The sequence below is a fragment of the Ascaphus truei genome, chromosome 23 (assembly GCF_040206685.1).
Source record: "Ascaphus truei isolate aAscTru1 chromosome 23, aAscTru1.hap1, whole genome shotgun sequence".
In the NCBI taxonomy this organism is placed as follows: domain Eukaryota; kingdom Metazoa; phylum Chordata; class Amphibia; order Anura; family Ascaphidae; genus Ascaphus; species Ascaphus truei.
The window spans coordinates 1311473-1323721 of NC_134505.1; the positions used below are offsets into that span (position 1 = coordinate 1311473).

A 12249-nucleotide genomic window follows, 5' to 3' on the forward strand; every position below is an offset into this window, starting at 1 on the left:
AACGCGTTTCGCCGGGGACAGCATGTGGCATGGCCCGCCTTCTTCCCTCGCCCACCCACCGGTGGCGGAAGTTGGGACCGCCCAGAACAGGGGAGTGGGGGGGAGTTGAGTGAGAGAGGAGGAGGGGGGGGGGGAGTTTGAGTGAGAGAGGAGGAGGGGGGGGTTGAGTGAGAGGAGGAATAGGAACTAACCAGGTTCCTATAGGTGTATAAAAACCAAGAAGGGGGGGGACAACCCTCTAATGCAGAGGGGGTCTCCACTCCAGCCTGCAAGCCCTCAACAAGGCCAGGTTTTAAAGATGTCCCTGCTTCAGCTCAATCAGTCCCTGCTTCAGCACAGGTGGCTCAGTCAATGCTGAAGCTGCGATATACTTAAAATCTGACCTGTTGGGGGAGGGCTTGAGGACTGGAGTTGAGCACCCCGCTACTACCCCCCCCCCCCCCCCATGCTCTAATGCCCCAAGTAGCTATAGGTCTGAGAGGTAGAGTATATGATTATATGGAGTACAGTTACCTTTGGCTGAACAGTGGCATACAAATGGATGACATTGTGAATCTCTATGTTATCTTCGTTTATACAGCTGCCCTCCAAAAGAAAAGAAAAAAAATGATTAATAATAATAATTAAAATTAATAAGCCCCTGAAACAGAATATCTACTTATACAGTTTGCTTGTGTTAACTATATATGTATGAGGATAAAGATATATAATCTCCATCCCTGGTCTCCCCACTGCTGGATGAAGCCTCCCCAATGATCTCCCAGGTCCTGTGGTTGCAGCCTCTCTTCTCCACGTCGCTCCCACACATTCCCTCATCCCATCCTCCCCAGCCCGTGTCTCCGCACTGCTGGATGAAGCCTCCCCAGTGATCTCCCAGGTCCTGCGGTTACAGCCTCTCTTCTCCACGTCGCTACCACACATTCCCTCATCCCATCCTCTCCAGCCCGTGTCTCCCCACTGCTGGATGAAGCCTCCCCAGTGATCTCCCAGGTCCTGCAGTTACAGCCTCTCTTCTCCACGTCGCTCCCACACATTCCCTCATCCCATCCTCTCCAGCCCATGTCTCCCTACTGCTGGATGAAGTCTCCCCAGAGATCTCCCAGGTCCTGCGGTTACAGCCTCTCTTCTCCACGTCGCTCCCACACATTCCCTCATCCCATCCTCTCCAGCCCGTGTCTCCCCACTGCTGGATGAAGCCTCCCCAGTGATCTCCCAGGTCCTGCGGTTTACAGCCTCTCTTCTCCACGTCGCTCCCACACACTCCCTCATCCCATCCTCTCCAGCCCGTGTCTCCCCACTGCTGGATGAAGCCTTCCCAGTGATCTCCCAGGTCCAGCGGTTACAGCCTCTCTTCTCCACGTCGCTCCCACACACTCCCTCATCCCATCCTCTCCAGCCCGCGTCTCCCCACTGCTGGATGAAGCCTCCCCAGTGATCTCCCAGGTCCTGCGGTTACAGCCTCTCTTCTCCACGTCGCTCCCACACACTCCCTCATCCCATCCTCTCCAGCCCGCGTCTCCCCACTGCTGGATGAAGCCTCCCCAGTGATCTCCCAGGTCCTGCGGTTACAGCCTCTCTTCTCCACGTCGCTCCCACACATTCCCTCATCCCATCCTCTCCAGCCCGTGTCTCCCCACTGCTGGATGAAGCCTCCCCAGTGATCCCCCAGGTCCTGCGGTTACAGCCTCTCTTCTCCACGTCGCTCCCACACATTCCCTCATCCCATCCTCCCCAGCCCGTGTCTCCCCACTGCTGGATGAAGCCTCCCCAGTGATCTCCCAGGTCCTGCGGTTACAGCCTCTCTTCTCCACGTCGCTCCCAAACATTCCCTCATCCCATCCTCTCCAGCCCATGTCTCCCCACTGCTGGATGAAGCCTCCCCAGTTATCCCCCAGGTCCTGCGGTTACAGCCTCTCTTCTCCACGTCGCTCCCACACATTCCCTCACCCCATCCTCCCCAGCCCATGTCTCCCCGCTGCTGGATGAGGTCTCCCCAATGATCTCCCAGGTCCTGCGGTTACAGCCTCTCTTCTCCATGTCGCTCCCACACACTCCCTCATCCCATCCTCTCCAGCCCATGTCTCCCCACTGCTGGATGAAGCCTCCCCAGTGATCTCCCAGGTCCTGCGGTTACAGCCTCTCTTCTCCACGTCGCTCCCACACATTCCCTCATCCCATCCTCTCCAGCCCGTGTCTCCTCACTGCTGGATGAAGCCTCCCCAGTGATCTCCCAGGTGCTGCTGATACAGCCGCTCTTCTCCACGTCGCTCCCACACATTCCCTCATCCCATCCTCCCCAGCCCGTGTCTCCCCACTGCTGGATGAAGCCTCCCCAGTAATCTCCCAGGTTCTGCGGTTACAGCCTCTCTTCTCCACGTCGCATCCACACATTCCCGCATCCCATCCTCTCCAGCCCGTGTCTCCCCACTGCTGGATGAAGCCTCCCCAGTGATCTCCCAGGTCCTGCAGTTACAGCCTCTCTTCTCCACGTTGCTCCCACACATTCCCTCATCCCATCCTCTCCAGCCCGTGTCTCCCCACTGCTGGATGAAGCCTCCCCAGTGATCTCCCAGGTCCTGCGGTTACAGCCTCTCTTCTCCACGTAGCTCCCACACGTTCCCTCATCCCATCCTCTCCAGCCCGTGTCTCCTCACTGCTGGATGAAGCCTCCCCAGTGATCTCCCAGGTCCTGCTGATACAGCCGCTCTTCTCCACGTCGCTCCCACACATCTTCTGATCTCATCCTCCCATCTAACTTTGGGTCGTCGTCTCGATCTTTTAATCTCTTTTGGAATCCACTCATGTGCCATCTTTGTCCAACGCTGGCCATTTCTTCTCGCGATGTGTCCGGCCCACCGCCATTTTAATTTGTTCCCCCATGTGATGTCACAGACTTGTGTTTTGTTTTAAACCCATTCATTCTTTTTTCTGGCTCTCTGGGTAATACCCAGCATGCATCTCTCTATACATCTTTGCGTTGTCTGAAGCTTCTGATTTATCTTCGCATTTAGGGTCCAAGTTTCACATCCAGACGTGAGCACGGGCAGGATACACTGGTCAAGTACATTCCTCTTGAGGCTCAGTGGAAGATTCCCTTGTAAGATTGTCTTATTTCTTCCCAATGCCTCTGTCCCATCTTCATTCTCCATTTGATTTCATTCAGAAGGCTCCCACCCATTGATATGCATCTTTCTGATGAAGGGGCCCTGAGTTGGCTCTGAAACATTGGATCGTTTTTTTACTATGCATTAAATCAACGTTATCACTTACCTCCAGTGCCGTGTCTAATTCCCTGATCCTTGGATTTTAGTGAAGAAATATAAATATATATTGTGATACAGTCACTGTCTCTGTATGGGCTGGAGTGGTGCAGCTCATGTGCTTTCCAGCATACAGGGAGTTAACCTCCCCTGGAGAGGCTTGTTGCAGCTGAAGCTAATCAGCCTGGTCTCCTGAGCAAGCAGGAGTGTAAAAGGCAGCCAGAGAGCTGCACACACACAGAGAGAGACTGCTTTCCCCAGAGAAGGGGGAAGAGAGAGAGCGACTTCTCCCCAACCAGGAGGAAGCTGGCTGGCACAGTCCCCTAGGCTTGCTGGACGTTGGTCGCAGAGCCTGCTGGGACAGCCTGGGCGGCACATACAAGTAAGCAGGGCTGTCCTGTACAGAACATTGGCTCCAGAGGGATTTCCTAGACTCTAGTGGGACCGAGTCCCAACAACAGATGAGGACTAAATAATATGTATTTTGGGTGCCTAAGGATTGTTGCTAACCGGGTGGTTTATTTAAAGCTGGGAACCAGTTTAGTTGGCCAGTGACAATCAGTGAGGGATCTGATGTTTAGACAGCCTCCTGATAAGAGTAGGCTTTATTTTAATGAGTTGTTTTGCCTTAAAGGGACGGTGGGTCTAGTATTGTGTTATTTAACTCCCGTGAATAAACCCTGTATAAACAAATCCAGTTTCCTGCCTTAAAATGGTACACATGACCCGCATATAGCTGCACTCACCTGAAGGTGACCTTATCGTTTTCGATGTCCACCTTGACATCCCGACTGTTCTCCACACAATATTCCAGGTACACATACCTTGGGCGGTCATACCAAAGAGTTTTCGCATGTTGCCTTGAAATAAAGTATACCGAAGAGCAAATTAATGGCAGTGATAAGACCCCAAAGTGTACTAATGGCAGTGACATGGTTAAGGGTTCAGTCTCTCCTAGGGGCAAAGTGTACTAATGGCAGTGACATGGTTAAGGGGGCAGTCTCTCCTAAGCGCAAAGTGTACTAATGGCAGTGACAAGGTTAAGGGGTCTGTCCCTCCTAGGGGCAAAGTGTACTAATGGCAGTGACATGGTTAAGGGGGCAGTCTCTCCTAGGGGCAAAGTGTACTAATGGCAGTGACATGGTTAAGGGGTCAGTCCCTCCTAGGGGCAAAGTGTACTAATGGCAGTGACATGGTTAAGGGGTCAGTCCCTCCTAGGGGCAAAGTGTATTAATGGCAGTGACATGGTTAAGGGGTCAGTCTCTCCTAGGGGCAAAGTGTACTAATGGCAGTGACATGGTTAAGGGGGCAGTCTCTCCTAAGCGCAAAGTATACTAATGGCAGTGATATGGTTAAGGGGTCAGTCCCTCCTAGGGGCAAAGTGTGCTAATGGCAGTGACATGGTTAAGGGGTCAGTCTCTCCTAGGGGCAAAGTGTACTAATGGCAGTGACATGGTTAAGGGGTCAGTCCCTCCTAGGGGCAAAGTGTATTAATGGCAGTGACATGGTTAAGGGGTCAGTCTCTCCTAGGGGCAAAGTGTACTAATGGCAGTGACATGGTTAAGGGGTCAGTCTCTCCTAGGGGCAAAGTGTACTAATGGCAGTGACATGGTTATGGGGTCAATCTCTCCTAGGGGCAAAGTGTACTAATGGCAGTGACATGGTTAAGGGGGCAGTCTCTCCTAGGGGCAAAGTGTACTAATGGTAGTGACATGGTTAAGGGGTCAGTCTCTCCTAGGGGCAAAGTGTACTAATGGCAGTGACATGGTTAAGGGGTCAGTCTCTCCTAGGGGCAAAGTGTACTAATGGCAGTGACATGGTTAAGGGGTCAGTCCCTCCTAGAGGCAAAGTGTATTAATGGCAGTGACATGGTTAAGGGGTCAATCTCTCCTAGGGGCAAAGTGTACTAATGGCAGTGACATGGTTAAGGGGTCAGTCTCTCCTAGGGGCAAAGTGTACTAATGGCAGTGACATGGTTAAGGGGTCAGTCCTCCCTAGGGGCAAAGTGTACTAATGGCAGTGACATGGTTAAGGGGTCAGTCTCTCCTAGGGACAAAGTGTACTAAAGGCAGTGACATGGTTAAGGGGTCAGTCTCTCCTGAGGGCAAAGTGTACTAATGGCAGTGACATGGTTAAGGGGTCAGTCTCTCATAGGGGCAAAGTGTACTAATGGCAGTGACATGGTTAAAGGGTCAGTCTCTCCTAGGGGCAAAGTGTGCTAATGGCAGGACATGTTTAAGGGATCAGTCTCTCCTAGGGGCAAAGTGTACTAATGGCAGTGACATGGTTAAGGGGTCAGTCTCTCCTAGGGGCAAAGTGTACTAATGGCAGTGACATGGTTAAGGGGTCAGTCCCTCCTAGGGGCAAAGTGTACTAATGGCAGTGACATGGTTAAGGGGTCAGTCCCTCCTAGGGGCAAAGTGTACTAATGGCAGTGACATGGTTAAGGGGTCAATCTCTCCTAGGGGCAAAGTGTACTAATGGCAGTGACATGGTTAAGGGGTCAGTCCCTCCTAGGGGCAAAGTGTACTAATGGCAGTGACATGGTTAAGGGGTCTGTCCCTCCTAGGGGCAAAGTGTACTAATGGCAGTGACATGGTTAAGGGGTCAGTCTCTCCTAGGGGCAAAGTGTACTAATGGCAGTGACATGGTTAAGGGGTCAGTCCCTCCTAGGGGCAAAGTGTACTAATGGCAGTGACATGGTTAAGGGGTCAGTCTCTCCTCAGGGCAAAGTGTACTAATGGCAGTGACATGGTTAAGGGGTCAGTCCCCGTAGGGGCAAAGTGTACTAATGGCAGTGACATGGTTAAGGGGTCAGTCCCCGTAGGGGCAATGTGTACTAATGGCAGTGACATGGTGAAGGGGTCAGTCTCTCCTAGGGGCAAAGTGTACTAATGGCAGTGACATGGTGAAGGGGTCAGTCCCTCCTCAGGGCAAAGTGAGGGTGATTTCCTCCGGCTGCTCCCTTGTATCTGATATCACTGTGGGTTCAACTAACCCGCCCGCTCACAAACTCACCCACCCAATCACTAAGTGACTAACTCACCCGCCCAGTCACTAACTCACCCAGTCACTAACTCACCCACCCACAGATAGAGGGCAATGGGGAGCAGAGATAGGGGGTGAGTGGACAGAGAGGGGGAGCGGGACCATTCAATCCCGGGCAACGCCGGGTATATCAGCTAGTGCTAAATAAAAATCGAATTAAGTCGTTCTGCATCAACCCCAAAAATGTGTCAGACGCAGTGCGGGCGTTCCATGATGTAGGGCAAACTGGGGGGGGGGGGGGGGGCGCGAGATCAATCAATCCTTCAGCCAGTGTAACTCAGCAGCTACAATGTATCCCTGATATTACCAAAGGTTAACATTGTCTACCGTTACAGTGTGCGGCTCAAACTGCCGGGAACGCCTGCAACCAATAATCACGCACAAGGAAAGCGTGGCAAAGGTCTCGCGCCGCTGGGGGAAGCGGGCGAAAGCCGGGTTGTAGAAAATCAACAACGCTCGGCGTGTTTAAAAATGTAATTAAAAATGGCATTAAGAGTCAAATAACAAAAAAAGAAAAAGTTAGTAAGTATATAATACTACAAAATTGATTTTATTTATTAAAAAAAACAACCCCCACGCACATGTAGGATATTGCCGGCATTGCGCCTTGAAAGTAGCCATGAATTGTCACCATAACATGCAGTGTCCCCAAAACTCTGTGCCGAGGACGTACATGGGAACGAGAGGCTCATGTATCAGTGCCTAGTAACACATCGGATACATTGAAAGCCGTAAACGAGACCCCCCCCGCTCTCCCGTACCTCATATTGGGGTCTCCGCTGTAGGTTTCCGGGTCACAAGCTGCCCTGTAAGATCCGGCGGTCTCGGGCAGTCCCGCGGTGTTGAGGGGCGCTCTGGAAGCCGCAGGGCTGTCTCTAAAAACTCGCCACACGCAATCGGCCACCCTACTATTTATAGGATCAGCTGCTGTTCTCTGGCATCCCTCTTATCTTACACAACCCCCTCCCCCCCCCCACCCCCCCTCCTCCGTCCCGAACACGAGGGACATTTCTAGAACTTCCTGCAAGGACATCTGAATCAATAAACGGGGTCCTCCCCCACCCCCGACAGCTGACATAACCCCCCTTCCCCCCCATGTGCGGGGTAGGACTCTGTGGCAGGGAAAAGGGGTGAAGCATTTGTTTGGCTGTTAAATTGCCAAGCCAGTATAACCCTAAGAAAAGGTGGGAAACTGCTGTCTGTGGGTAGGTTGCTGGCTCGGCACTTCTGTAACCCAGCCTGTGTAATGCGGCCGGCAGAAGCTTACAGGGGGGCTCCTGCGTTACAAGAAGCCAAAAGAAAAGTGACACTGTGTGATCATTTGCATGTCATTACCCAGAATCCCTGGCGGCAGTGGAAGCACTGCGTGCTCAGAGATAATGGGGCAGGGCAGGGCTGCAGACCTGTCTCTGAGACGTGTGAATGTGCCTCACACCGTGGTCATTTTATTCGCTGGACGCCGCACGGTGGAGGGAGGGGAGGGGGGGGGTGTTTGGTCACGTGGCAGCACGACTCGGTGTCCGCAGGTACGAGCGCCGATTCTGTCCGGTGTGCGTTAGCAGATGGGAGGAGGGTTGGAAGGGTGAAGCACGCGATTATTCCCGGTAATACATGCTAACCACCGTGGCGTGTTTATTTTCACCGGCGGTTCAAACCTTTTGCCCATGAGGAAATGCAAGTTTATTTGAAGAAAAAAAAATGGACGTTTTAACCACGGCGTCCTTTCTGCGTTCTCTCCGTGACTCATTTGCATCTGTTTTACCGATACTGCGCTCTCTCACCTACAACCTTTTCTCCCTCACTTCCTCCAAACTGTGGATCTCCTCAGTATATACACCCAGTACCTTCTCTCCCACCTGTGGGACTCCCTCACCCTCCGTATATACACCCAGGACCTTCTCTCCCACCTGTGGGACTCACTCACCCTCTGTATATACACCCAGCACCTTCTCTCCCACCTGTGGGACTCCCTCACTCTCTGTATATACACCCAGCACCTTCTCTCCCACCTGTGGGACTCCCTCACTCTCTGTATATACACCCAGCACCTTCTCTCCCCACCTGTGGGACTCCCTCACCCTCAGTATATACACCCAGCACCTTCTCTCCCCCCACCTGTGGGACTCCCTCACACTCAGCATATACACCCAGTACCTTCTCTCCCAACCTGTGGGACTCCCTCACCCTCAGTATATACACCCAGCACCTTCTCTCCCACCTTCTGGGACTCCCTTACACTCTGTATATAGACCCAGTACCTTCTCTCCCCACCTGTGGGACTCGCTCACACTCAGTATATACACCCAGCGCCTTCTCTCCCACCTGTGGGACTCCCTCACCCTCCGTATATACACCCAGGACCTTCTCTCCCACCTGTGGGACTCACTCACCCTCTGTATATACACCCAGCACCTTCTCTCCCACCTGTGGGACTCCCTCACTCTCTGTATATACACCCAGCACCTTCTCTCCCACCTGTGGGACTCCCTCACTCTCTGTATATACACCCAGCACCTTCTCTCCCCACCTGTGGGACTCCCTCACCCTCAGTATATACACCCAGCACCTTCTCTCCCCACCTGTGGGACTCCCTCACACTCAGCATATACACCCAGTACCTTCTCTCCCAACCTGTGGGACTCCCTCACCCTCAGTATATACACCCAGCACCTTCTCTCCCACCTTCTGGGACTCCCTTACACTCTGTATATAGACCCAGTACCTTCTCTCCCCACCTGTGGGACTCGCTCACACTCAGTATATACACCCAGCACCTTCTCTCCCACCTGTCGGACTCCCTCACCCTCAGTATATACACCCAGCGCCTTCTCTTCCCACCTGTGGGACTCCCTCACACTCTGTATATACACCCAGCACCTTCTCTCCCCACCTGTGGGACTCCCTCACCCTCAGTATATACACTCAGCACCTTCTCTCCCCCCACCTGTGGGACTCCCTCACCCTCAGTATATACACCCAGCACCTTCTCGCCCTCCTGTGGGACTCCCTCACCCTCAGTATATACACTCAGCACCTTCTCTCCCCCCACCTGTGGGACTCCCTCACCCTCTGTATATACACCCAGCACCTTCTCTCCCACCTGTGGGACTCGCTCACCCTCAGTATATACACCCAGCACCTTCTCTCCCACCTGTGGGACTCCCTCACCCTCTGTATATACACCCAGCACCTTCTCTCCCACCTGTGGGACTCGCTCACCCTCAGTATATACACCCAGCACCTTCTCTCCCACCTTCTGGGACTCCCTCACACTCTGTATATACACCCAGTACCTTCTCTCCCCACCTGTGGGACTCGCTCACACTCAGTATATACACCCAGCACCTTCTCTCCCACCTGTCGGACTCCCTCACCCTCAGTATATACACCCAGCACCTTCTCTCCCCACCTGTGGGACTCCCTCACACTCAGTATATACACCCAGCACCTTCTCTCCCACCTGTGGGACTCGCTCACCCTCAGTATATACACCCAGCGCCTTCTCTCCCACCTGTGGGACTCGCTCACCCTCAGTATATACACCCAGTACCTTCTCTCCCACCTGTGGGACGCCCTCACCCTCAGTATATACACCCAGCGCCTTCTCTCCCCACCTGTGGGTCCCTCACCCTCCGTATATACACCCAGCACCTTCTCTCCCACCTGTGGGACTCCCTCACCCACAGTATATACACCCAGCACCTTCTCTCCCACCTGTGGGACTCCCTCACCCACAGTATATACACCCAGCACCTTCTCTCCCACCTGTGGGACTCCCTCACCCACAGTATATACACCCAGTACCTTCTCTCCCCACCTGTGGGTCCCTCACCCTCCGTATATACACCCAGCACCTTCTCTCCCACCTGTGGGACTCCCTCACCCTCAGTATATACACCCAGCACCTTCTCTCCCCACCTGTGGGACTCACTCACACTCAGTATATACACCCAGCACCTTCTCTCCCCACCTGTGGGACTCCCTCACCCTCAGTATATACACCCAGCACCTTCTCTCCCCACCTGTGGGTCTCTCTCACTCTCTGTATATACACCCAGCACCTTCTCTCCCCACCTGTGGAACTCACTCACACTCAGAATATACACCCAGCACCTTCTCTCCCCACCTGTGGGTCTCTCACAATCAGTATATACACCCAGCACCTTCTCTCCCACCTGTGGGAATCCCTCACCCTCAGTATATACACCCAGCACCTTCTCTCCCACCTGTGGGACTCGCTCACCCTCAGTATATACACCCAGCACCTTCTCTCCCACCTTCTGGGACTCCCTCACACTCTGTATATACACCCAGTACCTTCTCTCCCCACCTGTGGGACTCGCTCACACTCAGTATATACACCCAGCACCTTCTCTCCTACCTGTGGGACTCCCTCACCCTCAGTATATACACCCAGCGCCTTCTCTCCCCACCTGTGGGACTCCCTCACACTCAGTATATACACCCAGCACCTTCTCTCCCCACCTGTGGGACTCACTCACACTCAGTATATACACCCAGCACCTTCTCTCACCACCTGTGGGTCTCTCACACTCAGTATATACACCCAGCACATTCTCTCCCACCTGGGGGACTCACTCACACTCAGAATATACACCCCAGCACCTTCTATCCCCACCTTCAAACCAAAACTCAGTTGCCTGGACTCATGACCCCTTCTCCCCACACCAAGAGGCACGTACCCACCATCAAGGCCAGGCATTGCCACCCACCACACTTACTCCTTCCCTTACAGTCTTTCCTAGTCTCCCAACCTCCCCCATAGAGTGTAAGCTCTGCGGTGCAGGGTTTATATTCCTATTACGTGCTTGCATGTTTGATCCTATATACAAATATATACAGGGACAGTACAAGGAGCTTTCAAAAGAACTATTCACCCCACGGGCAGTACAAAGGACTCGGGGCCATCCCTTAAGGTTGGAGGAAAGGAGATTTCACCAGCAACAAAGGAAAGGGTTCTTTACAGTAAGGGCAGTTACACTGTGGGATTCATTACCCATGGAGACTGTGATAGCAGATACAATAGATCTGTTCAAAAAAGGTTGGACATGTAGATGGGAAAGGTATACAGGGATATACCAAATAAGTAAACATGGGAAGGACGCTGATCCAGGGAGTAATCTGATTGCCAATTCTTGTAGTAAGGAAGGAATTTATTTTCCCCCTTATGAGATATATCATTGGATGATATGACTCTGGGGTTGTGTGTTTGCTTCCTCTGGATCAATAAGTGAGTATAGATATAGGATAAAGTATCTGTCGTCTAAATTTAGCATAGGCTGAACTTGATGGACGTACGTCTTTTTTCAACCTCATCTACTATGCAACTATATCCTCCTACTATGCAACTATGATGCACTTATTCTGAAACTAAATCTTATAGTCTTATATCTGTTTGGGGGGGAAAACCCAAGGCATACATTGCTGGTACTCTATAAATACATGTATTTAAAGAAAAAAGTAGAGGTGTTTATTAAAGTCTCTTGGCCCCCAAAACACCGCAAACAACCTAAATGGGATCGTGTCTTTCACCAACTTCCCAATGGTTTTTTTACCATTCTTGTTGTGTGAAAACTGAAATAACCGTGGATAAATAGTTACATAGTTACATAGTTACATAGTAGATGAGGTTGAAAAAAGACGTACGTCCATCAAGTTCAACCTATGCTAAATTTAGACAACAGATACTTTATCCTATATCTATACTTACTTATTGATCCAGAGGAAGGCAAACAAAAAACCCCATTATCCCTTCCAAAACAACGCTGTTTGTCAGTTCACCGTCCAAATGGATTTGAAGCAAAAGGTGCTCATTGGCATGCCCTTTCCCAGAATCCCTTGCTGCAGTGGAAGCGCTGTATGGCCAAGAGATAATGGTGAAAGGCGGGGTTGCATGCCATTTCCCAGAATCCCTTGCTGC

At 52.1% G+C, this 12249-nt stretch overlaps 2 protein-coding genes across 2 annotated transcripts in view; both read right to left on the reverse strand.

Moving 5' to 3' along the window:
* AARSD1 (alanyl-tRNA synthetase domain containing 1) overlaps positions 1-7246 on the reverse strand; it is a 37746-nt gene extending 30500 nt beyond the window's left edge. Inside the window, 3 exon segments of the mRNA XM_075580135.1 lie at positions 514-580; positions 4007-4120; positions 7070-7246. Of these exon segments, the coding sequence (XP_075436250.1) occupies positions 514-580; positions 4007-4120; positions 7070-7074 (186 nt within the window). The 5' untranslated portion in view covers positions 7075-7246.
* The window catches only part of LOC142473010 (amine oxidase [copper-containing] 3-like), a 91472-nt gene that overhangs the window by 53269 nt on the left and 25954 nt on the right, over positions 1-12249 (reverse strand).